Raw genomic sequence first — 21,358 nt, 5'->3', positions numbered from 1 at the left:
CTTCATTCGATTTTAGGCTTGCATAATAGGGTCATGTTGAGTGGTTGTTTCATTATTAATTTAAAGTAATGGAATGGAAATGTACTAAAATTGACTATGCCACCAACACCATCACTAGTACTACTTCTGTTGTGAGTCATTAATTAATTCATATTGAGGAACTAGACTGTTGTTATTTTACTTGTGCAGCCGTCTTTCTGGAAACAACTTCACAGGAAGGTTGCCAGAAACTTTTGCCAACCTGAAAATTTTAAAGGACTTGTAAGTTGGTTAATGTTACTAAATTAAGCTACAGTCCATTTTAAGTGATGAAATGATGAATGTATGAAATTCGGTTACTAATTGCAGTAGGATAGGTGGCTCTGGTATCACTGGGAGAATACCCGGTTTCATTGGAGAGTGGACATGACTCAAAATGTTGTGAGTACTGAACGACTGACTTTATCAATATCTGCTGTATCTCTTATTTTTGTTTTTAGAAATGTTGCAAAATTTACTAACAATTATGTGGGCCCCTGGACCAATGCAAAGATATGCAAGGAACAAATATGGAGGGTCCTATTCCTTATAACATTTCTCTCTTGAGAAACCTAAAAGAACTGTAAGGCCTTTTGCCACTATATGATTGTTTTCGTGATCTTTTTAACTGATATCAGGATTGTAATTCAGAAAGGTGGTCTGAGTTATTTGATGAAACCATTATGTTTTAGGTGGATATCTGACCTTAATGTATCGAGTATGAATTTTCCTGATCTGCAAGAGCTGACAAAACTTGAAGAATTGTAAGTTTAGTTGTGGATATACTTCTTGTGTAGTCTTACTATCGCCACTTTCGTAAAGGAGTAAGTTTCTCTTTTCTTGTGGGGTTTTATGAAGTCGCTCAATTCTTGGCCCAATCCCTAGATACATTGGAGAAAAAATGCCAAAAATTAAGACACTGTAAGTTTCTCTGTGTTTGGCTAGTGTAGGTTTATGTTAGTTATTCTTTTTTCCCCAAGGTTTTATTGTTGTGTGTATATCCTTTTTATTACTGCTAATGGATTTTGACTTTGTGGATTCATGTCATTCAAATGAGTGATCCATAGATGTTCATTGTTCATTGTTCATTGTGGATTCATGTCATGTCAATAAGAACAATGTGGTTTTTTTTGTTGTGTGTCTATCTTTGTTGTAGTTTCTAAGTTGTGAATCTAGAGCTCAAAAATAATAATGCCTCAAAGACTTGGGATTGCACAATCAACTTCACAACTTTAGTATGTAATTAAGATAAGAAATGATTCAAGTGTGGGTAAGATTTCATTTTACAGTTTTTGTTACATTTGTTATTATGTTTCAATAAAAACACTAAGAATCTCGTATGTTATTTAGATGTTTTCATTGTTTCATGTTTCTTAAATTTTCACGCCTATGCAGGGAAAAAAATAAGGAAATGTTCAATCTCTTCTAAATGGCACTTAAAGCTTTAACGTCTCTTTATGTAAGTATTAACTTGCATTGGCATGTGTTCGTGGAATATTTCTGCCTAGCGGCTTAATTAGTTCTTTCTTATTGCATTTGCGAGGTAATAGTTTTGCATGTCATCTATCTTGGTGAGCAATTGTTTGCGTGGATGTTTGGAAAGCTCAACCGCCGTGGCGATCATGGCCGACAATTTTACTCATTTTGTTTAGGTATGACTATGATACTATTGTTTTCCTTTCTCCTATATAATTATAGAGCTTTTACTGTTAGTATGTGCTTAGTGTTTTGTTTCTTCGTCATGGCTTGGTCTTTTTTTCAAGAGGACCTTGTCACAAGGTAGTTTGATCCTAATTTCCCTGAGATGAACATTAGAAAAACGACTTCACAATTTTTCTGTTGTAAAGTTACTAGCACTTCTTAATCTTTCATGGTTGGTGATGAATATTAGAAAAACGTCTTTGTTTTCAACAAATAAGGAACATATAATTCTGCTTGATTTTCTTTCATTGGATAGTTTGACTGTTTGTTTTAAAAGCAAAGTTATTGGTTTGACTTTAAAGAACTCAAGGAGTCTCTTTCATTGATGTGACCAATTTGCATACTATAATCCAAACTATGCTGTCTTAAGTTTTTATATTGGGTTCAACTAAAGATTCCCTCTTGAAAATACACTTCAAATTTATTGAGTTGTTCACATTTAGTCTTTTTTATCAATGAGTAGGCATTAATGGGCTTGTTACTTTCGAGGTTTTCTTTTGTGATCAAAATACTTATTGGTGATTTGGTGTTTGATTGCAAGCAGGAATCAAATGCAAGGACTGATTTGGGAGCAGTTTTTGGTTTGCAATTCATCAACATAATAAACTATGTTTCAGGCACTTAGTGGCTGCCACAAGGTTATCTAACAACACTGATTTTTGTGCAATTTTTGGGTTGCAATTCCGATTCATACTTACTTTGTTTCAGGCACCTTGTGGTCGGTCCACAAAGCACATAAAAATCAGCCAAAGATATCGTATAGCAGCAAGAAGACTTCTAGCGCGAATAGATGTCAAAGCTCGTAGTTTGTTCGATGTCTCTAGGAACGTCTTTCGAACTATGATGAAGACTAATCACGAGTGTTTGACGTGAATGTGATTTGGTCACAATTTTTCTTAATCTATTCATTTGTATATTATTAAGTATTGATTACCCAGATCTTATGTCTATTTTTTGTTACTGGAATGTTCAATGGAGTTAGCATTTATGAATGCTATTTGAATTTAATGGATTATATTTCAGGTATATATTTGTTGGGCAGGTCCAATTCAATGTGAAATGTCTGTATTCAAATATATACAGATTTTTTTTTTTTTGAAAAAAATTATAACATTTATCACGGTTTTGCCAGAACTGTCACAAAAGATATGTTTTTTTGTGACGGTTTTTGAACAGTTGTTACCGTTTTTTTATGGTTGTATGACCGTTAAAAAAGATGAATGTATAACCATTTATTTAAAACCGTCACAAATGATATGATTTGTTATGACGGTTTTTGAGCAATTGTTACTGTTTTTTATGATAAAGAGAGGCTAGTCTAGAACAAACATTTGTGACGGTTTTGGGAAAAAAATAAATGACTCTCACTCCGTCACGGTTTTGGAAAAAAAAAAACAGTGACAAAAGACTTTTTGTGACTGTTTTTAACAGTGATATTAAGCCTTTTTTCTTGTAGTGCTTTGAGGTTAGTTTAATGCATTTGCATCAAGTTTCCGATTTTCCGTTAATTATTTTTTGAGGTTAGTTCAATGCAGTTACATCAAATTTATAATTTCCCGTTAATTATTCATTTAGGTTAGTTCAGTGCAGTTTCATCCATTTTCCAATTTTTCGTTAATTAGTCTTTGAGATTAGTTCATTGCATTTGGATCCAATTCTTTGAGGTTAGTTCAATACATTTGCATCTAGTTTATGATTATTTATGCTTTGAGGTTAGTTCGATGCAATTATATTCGGTTTCTGATTTCCCGTTAATTATTCTTTGAGATTATTTCAATTCATTTGCATTTAGTTTCCGATTTCCCACCAATTATTCTATGAGGTTAGTTCAATGCAGTTGCATTCGATTTTTGATTTTCTGTTAATTATTTTTTGAGTTTAGTTCAATGCATTTGCATCCAGTTTCCGGTTTCCCATTAATTATTATCTGAGGTTTGTTTGATGTATTTGTATAGCGTTTTTTATTTCCCGTTAAATATTTTTCAAGGATTTGCATCCAATTTCTAATTTTCCGTTAGTTATTATCTGACGTTAGTTTAATGCAATTGCACCCAGTTTCCGATTTCTAGTTAATTACTTTTTTAGTTTAGTTTATTATATTTGCATAAAGTTTCCGATTTCCCATTAATTACTCTTTAAGCTCAGTTATGTATTTGAATCCAGTTTCCGATTTCCTTTTAATTATCCAATGTGGTGTGTAACATAATACCAACTTCTATTGATCCATCTATAATGTCCTTGCAAACATGACATAAAAAATAAATTATGTTTGATTTACTATGTGGGATCATCGAAGATTATCCAGTTCCCGATTTCCCATTAATTATTCTTTAAATTATACATGACTCACTATGTGGAATCTTCAAAGATGATCTACGAACGGGTGTTGTTATATTAATTATTCTGAAAAATATTTGTAAATATGCAGAACTATTATATATTAATATTATATTTATCACTCAACCAAATTTCTTATAACGTGAAAACCTCACTCTCCATTAAGAAGAAAGAACTCACCTTTGATAAAACCCTTCAACTTCATTTTGTTGTTTAATAATAGAAGTTTGATTGAAGTTTTGTGAGATTGCCTAATAAGGTGAAGTTCATATATATTGAAGCTACTTGAATAGTAAGGAGTTCCCAATCATATGAAAAGAGATAAGATAAATATCATTTTAAATGCAAAACTATACTTATCGAAACATTCCCACAACATATAACCCAACTATGTTTTGAGGTTAGTTCAATGTATTTATATCCAGTTTCTGATTTTCCGTTATTTATATTTTGAGGTTAGTTTAATGCAGTTGTATCAAATTTTCAATTCCCGTTATTTATTTTTTGAAATCAGTTCAATGCAGTTGCATCTATTTTCTGATTTCTAGTTAATTATTCTTTTCTATTAGTTCAATATATTTGCATCCAATTTCCAATTTTCTGTTAATTGTTCTTTGAGGTCAGTTCAATGCATTTGCATCCAGTTTCTGATTTCCCGTTAATTATTATGTGAGATTAGTTTAATGCATTTGCATCCAGTTTCCGATTTCTCTTTTATTATTTGATAAAGTTGCATTTGCATCTAGTTTCCGATTTCCCGTTAATTATTGTTTGAGGTTAGTTCAATAAATTTGCATCTAGTTTCCGATTTCTCGTTAATTATTTCTTGAGGTTAGTTCAATGCATTTGCATCCAGTTTATTTTTTGAGATTAGTTCAGTGCAGTTGCATATGGTTTCCGATTTTCCGTTAATTATTTTTTAAGATTAGTTCCACGCATTTGCATCATGTTTCCAATTTATAATTAATTTTTCTTTGAGGTTAGTTCAATACAGTTGCATCCAGTTCCCGATTCCCCATTAATTTAATATTTGGGAGTTAGTTCAATACATTTGCATCCAGTTTCTGATTTTCTGATAATTATTTTTTTATGTTAGTTTGATGTATTTGCATCCAAGTTTTGATTTTCCATTAATTATTCTTTGAGGTTAGTTTAATGCAGTTGTATCAATATTCCAATTTTCTATTAATTACTTTTTAAGATTAGTTTAATGCTTGCATTTGCATCCAGTTTTCGATTTCCCGTTAAATATTATTTGAGGTTAGTTCGATGCATTTGCATCCATTTTTCAGTTCCCCATTAATTGTTTTTTGTCGTTAGTTTCATTCAGTATTATATATATTTTTAAATATTTGTCATTATTGTTTTGCCGTTATTTATTTTTTTTCATTTTCTATTATATATTTTGTAATATTATTTTTTGTATAATTGTTTTTAACTATGTTTTGAGGCCGTGTTAAGGATATATTCGAAATAAGTCGGTACTTTTTCATAGACATTACAATTGTATGATTTGTAATAGGGAATTAGTTTCTACAAATCACATATTTTTTAGCAATTTTTTTTTTATTTGATCAAATATATAAGAATTGGAACACTAAAAGTGTTTGATTCGTAATAGGAAATTACCTTTTACAAATCACCTATTTTTTAGCAATTTTTTTTATTTGATTACATATATAAGAATTGGAAATACACTCAAACTCTCAAAATATAAGAATTGGAAATACACTAAGGGTGTGTTTGGCAACCAGGATTTTAGGGTGGAATTCATAATATATTTCCGAAAATTAAGAGTCACCTGTTTGGCAACTTTTTATGCACTGGAATAGAAACCTCAAATCCCCAAAATCAAAGAATTGTAAGTTTCTATAGGGGGTAGAAACTTGAGATTTCCATATATTCAGGAATTTTAACTACTTAAAATTGTAAGTTTTGGAATTATATTTTCAATTCCAATTCCAAAGGAAAACTTCCAAACACACCCTAAAACTCTCCAAATATAAGAATTAGAAATACACTCAAACTCTCCAAAAAGGTTCAATGTACGTGGGATTATAGGCTATTAGAAAAGACTATATTTCATATTAGAGTGCCACATAAAAGAGAGAAAAAACTAACTCTCATATTAGAGTGCCACATAGGAGAGAGAAAATCCTCTTTTAGAGGTCTCTACTTTCGTATATAAACTAGATTTTGGACTGGCATATGCCCGAGATCTATTAAATATTTTGTGTGCTGAAAAGGCTTTACAAAATGTCTCTCATAAATTTTTGAATCAGAATATATTTTTATTGAAAATAAACCGAAATACGTTAATGAGCAGCGATTATGGTGCATAAGTACTTAGAAACTAAGTGATCAAATTGAGATAGTCTCTTCACTTTGTGGTTTAAGATATTAATCCGAAATTTTCAAATGGAATTATCTTAAACTCGATCTAGCTTGTATAATAGTTTTATTAGATTTATGGTGATTTAGCGGCAAATTTTCGAATCTAAATATATTTTTATTAAAAATAAACCGAAATACGTTAATGAGCAGCGATTATGGTGCATAAGTATTTGGAAACTAAGGGATCAAATTGAGATAGCCTCTTCACTTTGTGGTTTAGGATATTAATCTGAAATTTTCAAATGGAATTATCTTAAACTCGATCTAGCTTGTATAATAGTTTTCTTAGATTTATTGTGATTTAGCGGTAATTCATCACCGCTCGGCTTACGTACTAATGTGTACAAACCACTAAAATATCTATCAAATTACTAAAACAGATTGATTGTTTTCATATCCTCAATGAATACACTACTTACACTTGAAAATATGATTTGTAATATGGAATTAGCTTATACAAATCACCTATTTTTTAGCAATTTTTTTTTTATTTGATTAAATATATAAGAATTGGAACACTAAAAGTGTTTGATTCGTAATAAGAAAGTAATTTTTTTTATTTGATCAAATATATAAGAATTAGAAATACATTCAAACTCTCCAATATAAAATTATAAATACACTCAAACTCTCTAAATATGTTTCATATCATTGGGATTATAAATTATTAGAAAAAGACTATCTTTCACATTAGAGTGCCATATAGGAAAGAGAAAATGTTATATCTCATATTAGAGTGTCACGTAGGAGAGAAAAAAAAATCTGTTTCAGAGGTCTCTACTTTAATATATAGATAGTAGATGCATCCGAGTAGTTCTACTCAGACTCCATCTATAACTCTCTTGGGACTCTATTTTCTATGTGGCCAACAAATCCTATTATCTTTTTCCAAAATTTGAAAAGCAAACATAGAAACAAATTAATTATAAATAACTTACTTAATTAAATAGTAAATACAAAAAATAGTAACAAATAAATAAAAAAAACTTACCTATATTTCCACAAACAAATTAAACAAATAAAGAAAGAAAGTAAATAAAAAATAAACCTTAACACCAAAAAGAATTGAGTTGGGCGAAAAAACAAAAAATTGAATTGGGCGCCCAAGTGCGAAACAAATCATTATATTTTTTTACATTTATATACAGTATACACTGAACCTTTGTTTAAGTCAATAGATAGAGAACTAAAGTAAAGTAATAAAAAGTGAAATTTTGTGAGAATAAAAAGAAAGAGAGAGGATTGAGAATGAAAAATGTTAATTTTTTGGGCGCCCAATTTTTCTTTGGGTTTTGATTTTTTTTTTGTTTGATTTGTTTGTGAAAATATAATTAAGTTTTTTATTATTTAATTGGATAAGTTATTAATTGTTTATTTGGTTCTATTTTTAATTTTTGAAAAGAAAAATATAATTTGGATGACACTTAAGATATGGAGTCTAAGAATTAGGCTTATTGAACTCGCATCCAAAAAGTAAATATATAATCGTGTGAACATGAAAATGTTTAGTTTTTCTCATTTCAAGCCAAGTAGCACAGACACCAAAGACAATATCAGCAGCAGTAATAAACATATTTTACTCCAAATAAATAACAGATGGCCATGCTTTATTTCACTGGTCCTCAAAATTCACATTCCATTTACTACCCATTGAGCAGGCAAGAAGCACGTGTTTCTTTGGCGTGGACTTGGAATGTGGCATTTTTGTACCCAACCACTCGGCCGATTAACCAATCACGATAGCCAATTTCAACCAACTAATTCAACGATAGAAAAAAAGGTGAAGGAGGAAAATGTCAATTTAGGCGTGTGTTGAACACGCCAAAATTTCCTCCATAAGAAGCAAAAATTGTCTACTCCTACTAAAATATATTCTCTTCTCTTCTTTTATCTTTTCTTATTTCTTAGCAGTAGTTGTTTTTTGTTGCCGTCTTCGATTCCATCGAACAACAAGATAATAGAGAGGTATTTTTATCCACCCATCTTTTTTTTTTTATTGAATTATTAGTATTACTAGAACTCTTTTATTTTCATTCATTTGTTTGAGATTTGTGCTTCACATGGATATGATTAAGCCCACTTTTTATTACAATTTAGTTTGCCTATGGGCACCGTTTAGATAACCAGAGCTGATTAGTGGAATTACACTGTCGGTTTACCGTTTAATAATGGATGTCGTAGCCGTTGTGCTGATGATCTCTGACTTGTGATCCGTAGTATGTGTGCCTGACTTCGCATATCGTGATTTAGTGGACAGATTAGATGCTAACAACGATTCGAAAAGCTAAATGCACATTTTGAGTTGTAGAAATAAGTGTCTATTTACGTTGCAGGTTTTGTTAGAGTTTTTATGAAATGCTGGTTGATTTGCTGATTGAAGCTACTGTGGATTTGTTTTCATTTGAAATATAATAATAGGAAACCTTCTTCGTTTGTTGCAGATAAAGCAGTTTTATTGAGATGGAATCTTTCTTAAGTGGATTTAATATGGAAATGCCTTCGTCTGAATGCCCATTTGACGATCAGGGTATCCAACGGTGCCCATTTTTGAGGAACATCAATGAGCCTACCAACTTCTCTTTCTCTTCACCAGTGAATTTCCCAATGCATGTAAGCTCTTTTTCTTCGGTATGGTTTCATTTAGGTGGAATTTGATGGACTCTAGTAGCATGTTATTGATTTTGCTACACTTTTGACAGGTACAAGGAGCAAAAGGTCCAATTTTTGAAGATGGTCCAAATTTTGATATGGCATTTAGGCTTTTTCATGGGCATGATGGAGTGGTCCCGCTCTCTGGAAAATCATTCGTGCATTCTGAGGATTTAGAGCAGGTGACAGCTCAACCTCAGTTTAATCCTCTAGCTGCAAAGGCAGCCACCATTAGTCTCTCGGCCTTTGGACCAGGAGGGCCCTTTAGCTTTGATTCGTTCAATGATAAGTGGAAGAAAGCTGATTCGTCTAAGAAGAATTCTTCGAAGGTAGGTGGTCATTCTGTTAGTTGCAAAGTGTAATGTTTATCTCTTCATAATTGTTTCGGTATTGCTTTTGCTTGCTACTGTGACTTGTTTGTTTTTCATCTCTTCATAATTGTTCCGGTATTGCTTTTGCTTGCTATTGAGACTTGTTTGTTTTTATTTAATAGGGAGCAAATTCTTCCCATGAAGCACTAGGGAATGAGTGGTTGCAATCTGGGAACTGCCCAATTGCCAAGTCTTACAGGGCAGTCAGTGGTGTCCTGCCACTGGTGGCAAAGGCTCTCCAGCCTCCTCCTGGCATGAAATTTAAGTGCCCCCCAGCCATCATAGCAGCTCGAGCAGCTCTGGCGAGGACGGTCCTTGTCAAGACTCTCCGCCCTCAGGCTTTGCCTACGAAAATGCTGGTGATCGGTGCCTTGGGCATGGCAGCTAACGTTCCTTTGGGAATATGGAGAGAGCACACAAAAAAGTTCTCACCTTCCTGGTTTGTAGCAGTGCATGCTGCTGTCCCTTTCATTGCCATGCTTAGGAAGTCCGTGTTGATGCCTAAGACAGCAATGGCCATTACTATTGCAGCTTCAATAGTGGGACAAATCATTGGATCCAGAGCCGAGCGTATCCGTTTGAAATCAGTATATGCAGAGAAAAAATTAAAGACTTCTGTCAGTAGCTCCAATCAACTCCAGGCTGTTGGTGTTAAAAGCGGACCTTGCAACGAGCTTATGCAGTGGGATCCACTTCTACTGAAGGCCAGTGGACATTCTGGGGATGATGTGTGTTACTGATATGCTTTTTGTGATGTAACAATTTGTTGTGTTTGACAAAATGTTTGTTTGTGTAGAATCGCATGTTTATTTGCATCCGGCAACTGATTCTAAAACCTGTTTGGGAATAATAAATTTGGAAATTGCTTTGATTAAACAGTAATTTCCAATTTCATGTGTAAGATTTATATTATACTTGCAGATTTGTATTAATACTATTTGAAGATCTATATTATACTTGCAGATTTATGATACAGATCTAATGCTTCAATTGGCCTTTCGATGTTTCTGATGTGTAGATGTAACCTTAAATTTCTAGATACTCTGACAGTTACAGTTGAGGTTGAGGTTTTCTTTCGAGTTCGTCTACCACGAGGATATCCCTATAGGGACGCCAGCCGAGACCGTTGGATCCGAGATCTAACGGTCGAAAATAAAAAACAAACCCATATTCTCTCTCTTCTTTTTTGTTTTTGATTTTCGGACCGTTGGATCTCGGATCCAACGGTCTCGAAACACTCATCCCTATAGGGATATCCTCGTAGTAGCCCAGATCTTTTCTTTAATATCTAAGGACATTGTTCCATTTCCCATCATCGTCAATGTCGTCATAACTCGTAAATATCGGCGACAAAATGCTCTGGGATATTCGTAAGGATCTCTGCACATTTCCAAGTGCGCACTGGCATTTGACTTACTTGGAACTATCATTGCATTTTCTAGAGGATTTGATAAAACCATTTGGACGTTTATATATATATATATATATATATATATATATATATATATATATATATATATATATATATATTATTATTATTATTTTATTTTTTTTAATTTTTTTTTTGGGGGTTGCTCAGGTTGAGGTGTTCACTGATAATTGAAAATTTCACATCCAACCTTGATGCACACCTAGAAACAATTTATGATACCAACCAAGTAGTTGATTAGTTTGCAAGTTTGTGAACTGCATGCAGAAGAAGAGGTTTCAAGTTCTTAAACCTCTGAAGGAGAAACTAGTTCTGAAAGATGCCAATAACTGCATGTACATCAATTTGTAGATTTTAAGAGGATTCCTTGATACAAAAGCAGCCGGCGATGGAACCACATAATTTGCAGAAATGACAACAAAAGGTGAACAAGCACACACTAAATGACACGCATATTCCTAAATAAAATAAAAAAGGTTAACTGGCTGCCATGACAATTGGGTTTATTTCCTCGACCCTTTCTAACTCGTTTCTCTACATAAAAAGTGTGGAACTCAGGCCGCACCCTATGTTCTGGTTAGACCGTGTGGATACCAGATCTAACTTTGCAAGGAAACCAAACGCTTCAGATCACGGTTCGAAGGTGTTTAAAAATAGAACAAATAAAGTACACATTCTACTGATGCATGGACAACTTGCCCGACGAAAAATGAAAGGAAAAACAGATTACTCGTCTTCTTGACGCATTCCCAAATTCCAATGGCCACAGTTTGTTGAGCTTTTAAGCTCTACAAGCTTCTTCGCTTCCTCAACCTTTGACTCTTTCACCAACCCATCCACCACAACCTGCACTGTGTCCGCGTTAAGATAGCAATTAGAGCCAAGACACTCTTGAGAAAGCTTCAGAGCAAGATTGAAATCCCCTTTCTCACAAACACATGGAATTAGTGCCTCATAAGTAGTCCAATTCGGAGCAAAATCACTTTTCAAGAATTGATCATATAGCCTTTTAGCTTCATCCAAGTTCCCAACATCGCAACAACATTTTATCAAAATATTATATGTACCATGATCAGGTTTCACTTCTCTACTTTGTAACTGTTTAGCTAATTCAACTGCCTCTGATATCTTGCTGCCATTAACCAAACCCTGCAACTTCGCATTGAAACTTATTATATTTGGAACAATGCCAGTCTCTTCCATTCTAGCCCAAATCCTCTCACCATCTGAAAAATGACCACTTTTATAAAAACCATTCAAGATTGTATTAAAAGAAACCAAATCAGGGTTCACCCCATTCTTCTCCATCTCATCAAGCATCAAAACCGCAGAATCCAAAGACCCCATTTCACAAAAAGCTTTAATTACTATATTATACGAATAATGATCTGGGGTCATGGACAACCTGGATGAAAGTTCTCGAAACAACTTTTCAGTTTTATCAAAATTCTTAGATTGTATAGTAGCATTAAGAAGAGTGTTAAACGACTTAACACTACGTGCACATTTTAGCTCAGGCATGTCATCAAATAATTTGAAAGCATGACGAAACATACCCGCTTTCCCATACAAAGAAATGAGTCTCATTGCAAAACCTTCATTTGTAATATCATCAAATTTCTTCTGATGTTCTAGCACTTCTTCAATCTTTGGTAATTCCTTTGCTAATGCAAGACGACGTATAACTTTTACGTAGATTTTATCGTTCTTGCGAAACCAAGGGCGTGCTGACAATTTTTTGAAGTTTTCGACAAGTATGGCGAGGGTTTTTTCTTTAAAAAGATTATCAATTAGATCTTTGCGAGTTGGTGCTGTTGGGTTTGCAAGAGGTTTTGAAGATGGGCTGGCGAAAATGCGGTGTAAACGCGACAAGGAAGAAGACATTTTATGTTTTTAGAACTGGAAATGGAGTCTTTTTGAGTCAAACGCTAAACAAAAGTATATATTAGATGGCCGTTGGTTGGTTAAATGAAGGATAAACAACCATGATACGTCTCAGTAACTTATGCAAAGCCTATTGCTTTCTTCAGATTCAAGAATTGAAAGCAAAATGTAACCACAGACAGAATAAACTTAAACATCCATTCGACCATTCCCATCATACTGATACAGTGATACGGAATACAGGTGAAAGATAGAATAACTAAGAAAATTAGATCAGTGGACTGTAATGAACTGGTGGGTTCTCAGAAGAAAATTATAGATATACCACAGCAAAGTGGAAAGTAGGCTGGAACTCTTCTGCTTCTTTATTGAAACAACAAGTTTCTTTTAAGCCTGCTGCAACTCCTCAGGTTACATACTTGTAAAGGTTCACAACAACTAGTATACTTGTGCATCAATCACCAAGATTTGCTTGATAATGCTGAAGTACTAGGTGCAATGAACCAAAGCTGAAGTATTTAGGTGCAATGAACTTTGGTTTTCAACATAGAAGTAATCTCATTTTTCTTCGATATCTACCTGCAGTATCACTATCACAGGGCAGCTAATCGGGCTAAAGGTACAGGGAGAAATTTGCTAATATGGACTTCTTGGGGTACCAGGAGCACATGCAACTAGAGGTGTTACACCATAAAAATGATAATTGCCAAACGGAAATTAAGCCACTTTTTGGCATTGGTGAGCAACCTCTAATCAAAGAAGATACCACAGAGTTGGTCGTCTAATGGACAGTTAGGACTCACTGCGGGTTGCAACTGATAGGAGGTGAGGGCTCCTGGCCTCCTGGGATTCAGCTGGAGTATGAACTAGTATCTTTTGTTGTTCCTGTTCCTGTTCCTGTTCCCCTGACACACACACACATTTCCTATCAATAATAACAAGCACATTATCACTAATTCTAATTCATGCCAAAGCAAAGAGTAATAGAAGTAACATTAGCAAAATTCCTACCAAAATGGCACCTGGAGAAGATTTCTAACCAAAAGTCATATCATCGTCCATAATAAAACATAGGCTAACATCAACCAGGGGGAAAAAACAAGGAACCCATACCACCATACAATGAATAATCAACAAAACCTACTTATTACGTATTTTCTATCAATGATCAAAAACACATTTTGGACTACATATATTCTTTTTTGCCCAAGCAAAGAGACATAAAGTAACACATGCAAAAGCCCTGCTAAAATGGCAGCTGAAGTAGAAGTCTAAACAAATGATATCACCAGTAGATATAAACATATTTTACTGATGAGACTTCATAAACTTACAAGACTGGAAAAAACGTTGAAGGGGCTAATTTCACTTGTCCACATAGTTCACTCTCGATTTATTATAACCTTTATGCCTCGCAAGAGACACAAGATTCTTCGCCTCATCAACTTTCGACATCTTCACCAACCCTTCAACAACAGTCTGAACTAACCCTGCCTCGATTCTGCAACTGTTCTCTAAACTCTTCTCACACAGCTTGAGAGCATAAACATAATCCCCTTTCTCACAAACAGCTGGAAGAAGTATCTCATATGTCCATCTATTCGGAACTAGCTCATCTTTCAGCAAATCATCATATACCCTCTTTGCTTCGTCCAACTTTCCATCATTACAATACCCTCTAATCAAAGCGTTATAACTAATAGTATTAGGTTTCGTCTCCTTAGTCTTAAGACTTTCAACTAACTTAACCGCCTCCTTAATCTTTCCCGCAACGACTAACCCCCTTAACTTAGCATTATAACTTCTTATATCCGGCACAATCTGCTTCTTCTCCATTCTAGCCCAAATCATTTCACTATTCAAAAACCGCCCATCTTCATAAAACGCATGCAAAAGTACATTAAAAGTAAATAAATTAGGCTTCACCCCTTTCCCCTCCATTTCATCCAACAACGATAACGCATTACCTAAATTCCCCATTTCACATAAAGCTTGAATAACAATAGTATATGAATACTCATCCGGAACAACATTTAACTTCAAAGGCAACTCTCTAAACAACTTCTCAACCTTATCATAATTCTTACTTTCAATACAAGCAGTTAAAAGTGCATTAAAAGATTTCACCGTTCTTTCGCATTTCAACTCTGGCAATTCATCAAACGTCTTTTTAGCATGTTCAAGCATCCCCACCTTTCCGTATAACGAAATGAGACGAATAGCAAAGCCTTCTTTTCTAATGTCATGATACTTCTTTTGGTCTTCTAGTATTTCTTCAATAGATGAAAACCAGTTAGCGGAAGCGAGACGGAGGATTGTGGATTTGTAAATGTGGGTTTTGGAACGAAAACGGTAGCTTTCAGCTGATTTTTTGAATGTTTCGACAAGGTTAGTGAGTTTGTTGACGGAAGATTTGAAGGGAATGGTTGTTGTGTTTGTTGTTGTGGGTAATGCTGTGGAGAAATGTCGGTAGAGAAGACGAGAGAGTGATGACATTTTGAGGGGAGAGCTAGAAAATGTTAGGGTTTAGGGTTTAAGAGTTTTCAGTGAGAAATGAGGAACAAGCTCAAAACTGAAGGAGTGAAAAGTTGGGCCTCATGTTTCGGAAGCTATTGCAATGTATGAAACTTTAGTGGAATTTCGTTCGAAATGCCAATTCTGTAGAATTCAAAAGTAGAAATGGTCTGTTATTTTGTTTTGGAATTTGGAAGCCAATGTGTGTTGTATTATGTATATCAACCAAGATTTCAACTAGATTACCAGAGGGATGAAAATATTGAAATAGTTGCATTTGGAATTATTGGAAATTTGGAATTATGTTTTTTGGGCATTGTAGTTATGTTTCTTATATTGATGTACTGTGCTTTTCTGACTGCTAGGGGAACCTTATGGTGAGCATTTTCCATTTGGTTTGCAAGCATGGTCGGACTTGGGTACTCAAGGAAGCCACATCCCTTCAAGAGCCTGTAGCGACTGGGTACAGAAACAATAATATCTGAACAATCCATGATTCTATTCTGCTTACAGACCCAGGTGTTGGTTGAGTATCAATAGGAATGACTATTTGCGGTCGCTAGCAAGCTTTCCATAAAGTTTGTTAGACCAGTCAGTCAGAAGACAAAATCAATTTATTGTGATCTATTTTTCAAATGATCTGTGGATAAAAGATCAAATGACCTAATTAACAAGAATACGGAAAAGAAGAAGATCTAATTAACATCAAAACTATGAAAAAATATTAGTACCATATGATCACTCAACTGTTTTGTTTTCCTTGCAAAATAAGAATTTATTGATGTCATAAGCAAAGCCCAAAATATCAATATCGATGAATATATCGGTGTACTCAAAAACCGATATATATCAGATATTTCGGATATATCAATTTTTTTGGTAACCAGTCCAAATTATTTAAAATATCAGAAATATCAAAAATATAATATCATAAATATCAGATATATATCGGAAATATCGGATTTATATTTTAAAATGGCCAAAAAGTCAACCGATATATATCAATTATATCAAAAATATCAATTATATCAGCGATATAAAGTTTCATATCGGAAATTCCGATATATATATAAAAAAATAGTTCAATATTCGGTGGATATATATCGGAAATATCGATATCAGTGTACCAATTTACTGATATATATCGGCAATATATCGGATATATCGGCGATATTTTGGGCCTTGGTCATAAGAACCCTATTGCAAAGGAGATCCTCAATGCATCACAGCTTTCAACTGCCCTCCCTTAAGACTCCTGCTTAATATATTAACAGGTTTCTAAACTCTGGTGCCATGTTTCACGTATCAAACCAGCACTCCAGTCCATATTTAACCATTGATCACCAAGAACAAAACAGTGAATGAGGCAGCTACAGCTCCCGTGAAAACAGCAATATTTCTTATTTTCCAGGTGACTACGCCTGTGTGTTCACTAAAGCATATCAAAATATAGGCCGTTGTACAGTTTTCAAATTGGTTCAAAATTTAGGGGACCTACAAATTCCTAGATATACCTAAGTTGGGCTCTACCTATGATCGTCAAATTCTACTTCTTTCTGATTAATCCAAAATATATAGTTGTTCGCTTGTCTCATCAACACATTTCTACAGGGGATTGGGACCTTATTTCTTTTTTATAGATTCCCTCTATCCATTCCAGCTGCTAAGTCCTAACAACCACATTATCAGAGATCTACAGATCCAAAAAACTTAAATTAGCACAATCTTTATCAACAAGATAATCTATGTAACTTAGCCTGCTAACAGTTGGTCCATGGAGTGCAACTAACACTCAAGTACTTCTACAAAGCTCTTTTCTTGGGCTTTTACTTACCACGGGATATGGGGTTACTGAAGGGTTACAACTTACAAGTCAAAGTTTACACAATAAAACATCTCCCGACAACCACTACAACAAACAGCAATAGCTGCAAGATCCATGACCGTTCTTTGCAGTTCGCACTACCTTGATCACACGTTCATCACTAACTAAGCAAATATGCCGATAAATTATATGCATTTATTTTAAGCAAGCTTTAAATTTTTTATTGCAATAGCATAAGGCATAATTCTTACCTTAAAGGTGAAGAAGCGGTGTAAGCTCTCTTGCAGTGAGAAAAATGCTCGTAAGAGCTTTTATGGTGTTCGTAGGGCGCAGAACATCTTTTGTTTAACTTCAACTCTCTTAGTTGCACACCACCTACACGGTGTTGAGTTTGATAGATGTTTTACTTAATCGTCAACTAAAGCTTTTGAAGTTGAGTTATCTCACATAAACAAGCTGAAAAACAATAAGGACAGAAAGAAGTAAGGGTGCAATGGTTCCATTGATTCGAAGTATTTCAAGGACTTTCAAGCAAGGTTAACAGGTGATTCTGAATCCTTTTCTAGTCTCAAAAAATACTCTTGGCTCCAGGTATTGATTTTAGCTTTGAGGGCTGTCATCATGCGCCACCACTTCCCCACCACTCTTCATGTTTTCAGGTTCTTGAAGCCATATTAGTTTTAAGGCGAAACAGTGATGTAACTCCTCGCCATGAGGTATTTGGCTATCCAAGATGATAAGTTGATAACTCAGTGAACTAAAGAACAACAAAACTAAATTATATAGCTCCCAAAAGTCTATCATCCCAACCAGATGAATCAAAAAATCAATTAAGTCTATCATGCCTCAACTACTGGACCATGTATAGATAGCACCACTTACGGGATAGTCGATCGATACAAAACCGTCAAAATCTCTTATAGACCTATTGACTGTGCGGCCTCCATGTCTCCCAGCCAATGCAGGGGGTTAAAACCTTCAAATATGCACCATTAGGAAACTATTTGGATTATGGATGTTGTACACCCCCTACTTACCAACAATAAATAATAAAAACGAGGAAATATGACAAATATGTTGATCTAGCAGCCCACTACTCACCCACACAATTGTACTTTCTGACAACAAGAATATCTGAAAGCATGCAAGAAAGAAATATACGACAAACCAAAACTAAACCCACAGCAGCCTCAACTTTTGGAACAGCCTCAGCTGTCAAATTAAGACTTTCCAAAGTAATGAGTGTGTTTCAGATGCAACTTCTTGAGCATAACCTACTGACCTGAATAAATACAAAATCCTGATGTTACGTGATAATTCTAGTGATAAAAGGTATGAGTTTGTAGTCTAAGACCATAATATGCCCCCACGACGCGTTTTTTTTGAAAGTGCATATCAGTAGGCAACCTATAACGATACGAATTATCAAACATAAGATTTGAAATGTTATTTTTTAGACAAAAACCAAGTAGTTTCTAAGAAGTAGACAACAGTGGCACCACGTTCAAATAAATAAAACAATGAGCTAAACCTAAGAGTTGTGGTAAAAGATCTTTGCAATAATATGCTCAAAATATATAATAACAACTTTTTTATAACTTGGCATGAACATTAGAATAATTTCGATGCCGCGCAATACACCGTTAAACATTCATCATTATGACAAGACACTAGTGAGTATCATGTAATGCAGGTCTTAGTCCTGACTCCTGATGAGGAAAGTGGACTAAAGTACCATACACATAAGTCCTATGAAAATGGCAGCAGAAGAGGATGCTTAACCCAATCATATCATCAACCAGAATAAAGATAATTTTCGGATGGTATTGCATTTAACTTACAAGATTGGAAAAATGATGAAGGGGCTACCACTCATCCTGAAACAGCATCTTCACTTTTTTTCTTCTTCTGATCGGCATCCTCAGACGGCATCTTCACTTGTGAATGAGCATAACTCTTCAACCTTGCAAGTGACACAAGCCTCTTGGCGGCCTCCAGTTTTGAGTTCTTAACCAGCCCATTGACAACAGCCTGCACTAACTTCCCATCGATTTTGCAATTGTTATCCATACTCTTCTTACACAGCTCCAGAGCCAAATCATAATCCTCCTTCTCACAAAGAAATGGAAGATAAGCATCATACGTCCATCGGTTCAAACCTAGATCACTTTTCACCAAATCTTCATACACCCTTTTAGCTCCATCCATTTTCCCATCCTTGCAGTACCCTTTGATCAAAGCATTATAACTATAAGTATCAGGTTTTAACTCCTTAGTCTTAAGATCTTCAACTAATTTAACCGCCTTCCAAGTGTTTCCCTCATTAACCAATCCCCTTAACTTCGAATTATAACTTCTAATATCTGGAACAATCTCCTTCTTTTCCATTCTAGCCCAAATCTTCTCACCATCCGAAAACCTACCCTCTTCATACAACTTATGCAAAAGCACATTATACGTAACCAAATTAGGCTTCAACCCTTTCCCCTCCATCTCATCCAACAACAACACTGCCTTATCCATATTCCCCATTCCACAAAAAGCTTGAATAACAATAGTATACGAAAACTCATCAACACCAACTCCTACCTTCTTAGGCATTTCCCTAAACATACTCTCAACCTTATCATAATTCTTACTTTCAACACAAGCACTTAAAATCGCATTAAAAGATTTTACCGTTCTATCGCATTTCAACTCGGGCAACTCATCAAACGTCTTTACCGCATGTTCAAGCATACCCGCCTTTCCATATAACGAAATGAGACGAATAGCAAAACCTTCTTTAGTAATGTCATTGTACTTTTTATGGTCTTCTAGTATTTCTTCAATCAGTTTAAACCGTTTTGCGGATGCTAAACGACGAATGGTGTCTTCGTAAACACGATGTTTGGCACGGAAACGAGAGGACTCAGCTGATTTTTTGAAGTCTGTGACTAGTTGAGTGTATTTTTTTTGTTTGAAAAGATTGTTGACTATTGTTTTCATTGGTGTTCGGGTTGATGTGGGTGTTGTTGCAGCAACTGCAGTTGCAGTTGAGAGTTTGCGGGAGAGAATGCGAGAGAGTGAAGCCATTTTTTGGGAGAAATGAGGGGAGAGCTGGAAATGTTGTTTTAGGGTTTAGGGTTTTAGAGTTCAGTGTTAAGTGGATCTGGACCCGGTTAAAGTTGTTTTTGGGCCTAACCCGAACTCTAAGGTCCAACCCAAACGGTGAAGCCCATTCGTTGCAACCCAACTACATAAAGCGCTCGGAAGTTAACGAGGTACCTGTTTTTTAGCCATTGATTTGGAAACTAGGAAGGAGGTAGCTTATGGAGGTTTTTATAATTGTACAGGGAGGTATTAATAAATAATGAAAAATAGGAGAGAAACAATACACTTGTTTAGTTGGGATTTCGGAAAGTACAATCTAAAATAGAGTAGAGAGAACAAACAATAATTTAACAATGTGATTTGGAAAAATTGCTCATATGTTTGTGGAGACTAAGTATCAAATGCACTAATTAACATTGATTGAAATTACATAAGTCTTAATAGTTAGTACCATAGGGTTGTTCTTTATGTACAATAATCTTAAAACGTTGGGAGAACTTAGTTGGATAAAGGTATTAGTAATTGTTCTAATATATAAGATTTTTTTTTTCGATCAGTTGTACTAATAAGATTATAAGAACTTTTGGACCTTCGATTCAGACACGGTCGAAATTGCATTCAGTTTAAAGCAGAATTTCAATTTTGTTTAAAGGTTCATTTAACTAATCATTTGATGTACGGTTTCTTTGATTTACGTTGAGTTAAATTATGTTCTACACTGGAGTGTGAATGCTTAGATGATAAGATCCTAAGGATGAAATAGGGACTTAGAAGATATTCATTCTTGATTCACATATACATGAAATAGGGATTACTAGACAAAGCGCATGAGATTTATTTTGGAGGTACGAAACAAATGATTTGTACATGATTGGAAGGGAATATTTGGTCTAGCAGCCTCACACACTTGTACTACCTGAAGCCAACAAGAGCAACTGAAAGCATGCAAGATTTAATTTTCTAACAAACCAAAACAAATGGTAAGCAAAATTTTAACAATCTTAACTGTCTGATACAATGGTCCTGTTTTTCATAATCAAACGAAGGACTAGGCGTCAGGAGACAGATCTAGCCAGTGATAATTTGTTTGAGTTTGTATTCCAAGTTTCCAATCAACACCATAGATGCCATTGAGATGTTGTT

General features: G+C 34.6%; 3 protein-coding genes and 2 long non-coding RNA genes across 6 annotated transcripts; 3 read left to right on the top strand and 2 right to left on the bottom strand.

Annotated features, from left to right (window-relative positions):
• The first annotated feature begins 863 nt into the window (after positions 1-863).
• On the top strand, positions 864-1,631 carry LOC147477379 (uncharacterized). Its single transcript, XR_015208321.1, has 3 exons — positions 864-939; positions 1,414-1,477; positions 1,569-1,631. It is a non-coding gene; the product is annotated as an uncharacterized LOC147477379 (long non-coding RNA).
• A 20-nt stretch (positions 1,632-1,651) lies between these two features.
• Positions 1,652-2,747, top strand: LOC147477378 (uncharacterized). Of its 2 annotated transcripts, XR_015208320.1 has the most exons (3): positions 1,652-1,670; positions 2,264-2,357; positions 2,428-2,747. It is a non-coding gene; the product is annotated as an uncharacterized LOC147477378 (long non-coding RNA). The 2 variants fall into 2 exon arrangements; XR_015208319.1 differs by having other exon boundaries at positions 2,264-2,747.
• A 5,435-nt stretch (positions 2,748-8,182) lies between these two features.
• LOC147477377 (uncharacterized) lies at positions 8,183-10,445 on the top strand. The gene is made up of 4 exons (XM_086583012.1): positions 8,183-8,415; positions 8,892-9,060; positions 9,150-9,428; positions 9,593-10,445. Exons 2-4 carry the CDS (start codon positions 8,911-8,913, stop codon positions 10,208-10,210), a joined length of 1,047 nt encoding a protein of 348 aa, XP_086439138.1. The 5' UTR covers positions 8,183-8,415; positions 8,892-8,910; the 3' UTR covers positions 10,211-10,445.
• Positions 10,446-11,381: 936 nt separating this feature from the next.
• LOC147477376 (small ribosomal subunit protein mS79 (rPPR3b)-like) lies at positions 11,382-12,913 on the bottom strand. Its single transcript, XM_086584875.1, has 2 exons — positions 12,456-12,913; positions 11,382-12,125 (listed from the first exon to the last, which is right to left on the bottom strand). The coding sequence occupies exons 1-2, from the start codon at positions 12,781-12,783 to the stop codon at positions 11,626-11,628; spliced, it is 828 nt and encodes a 275-aa protein (XP_086441001.1). The 5' UTR covers positions 12,784-12,913; the 3' UTR covers positions 11,382-11,625.
• Positions 12,914-18,155: 5,242 nt separating this feature from the next.
• LOC147477375 (small ribosomal subunit protein mS78 (rPPR3a)-like) lies at positions 18,156-20,248 on the bottom strand. The gene is made up of 2 exons (XM_086584783.1): positions 18,964-20,248; positions 18,156-18,404 (listed from the first exon to the last, which is right to left on the bottom strand). Exon 1 carries the CDS (start codon positions 20,195-20,197, stop codon positions 18,995-18,997), a length of 1,203 nt encoding a protein of 400 aa, XP_086440909.1. The 5' UTR covers positions 20,198-20,248; the 3' UTR covers positions 18,156-18,404; positions 18,964-18,994.
• Positions 20,249-21,358: the final 1,110 nt, after the last annotated feature.

Source organism: Coptis chinensis, chromosome 9, assembly GCF_015680905.1.
Source record: "Coptis chinensis isolate HL-2020 chromosome 9, ASM1568090v1, whole genome shotgun sequence".
Classification (NCBI taxonomy): domain Eukaryota; kingdom Viridiplantae; phylum Streptophyta; class Magnoliopsida; order Ranunculales; family Ranunculaceae; genus Coptis; species Coptis chinensis.
Note: the sequence above shows the minus strand (reverse complement) of the source record. Positions and strands in the feature narration are given on the sequence as shown.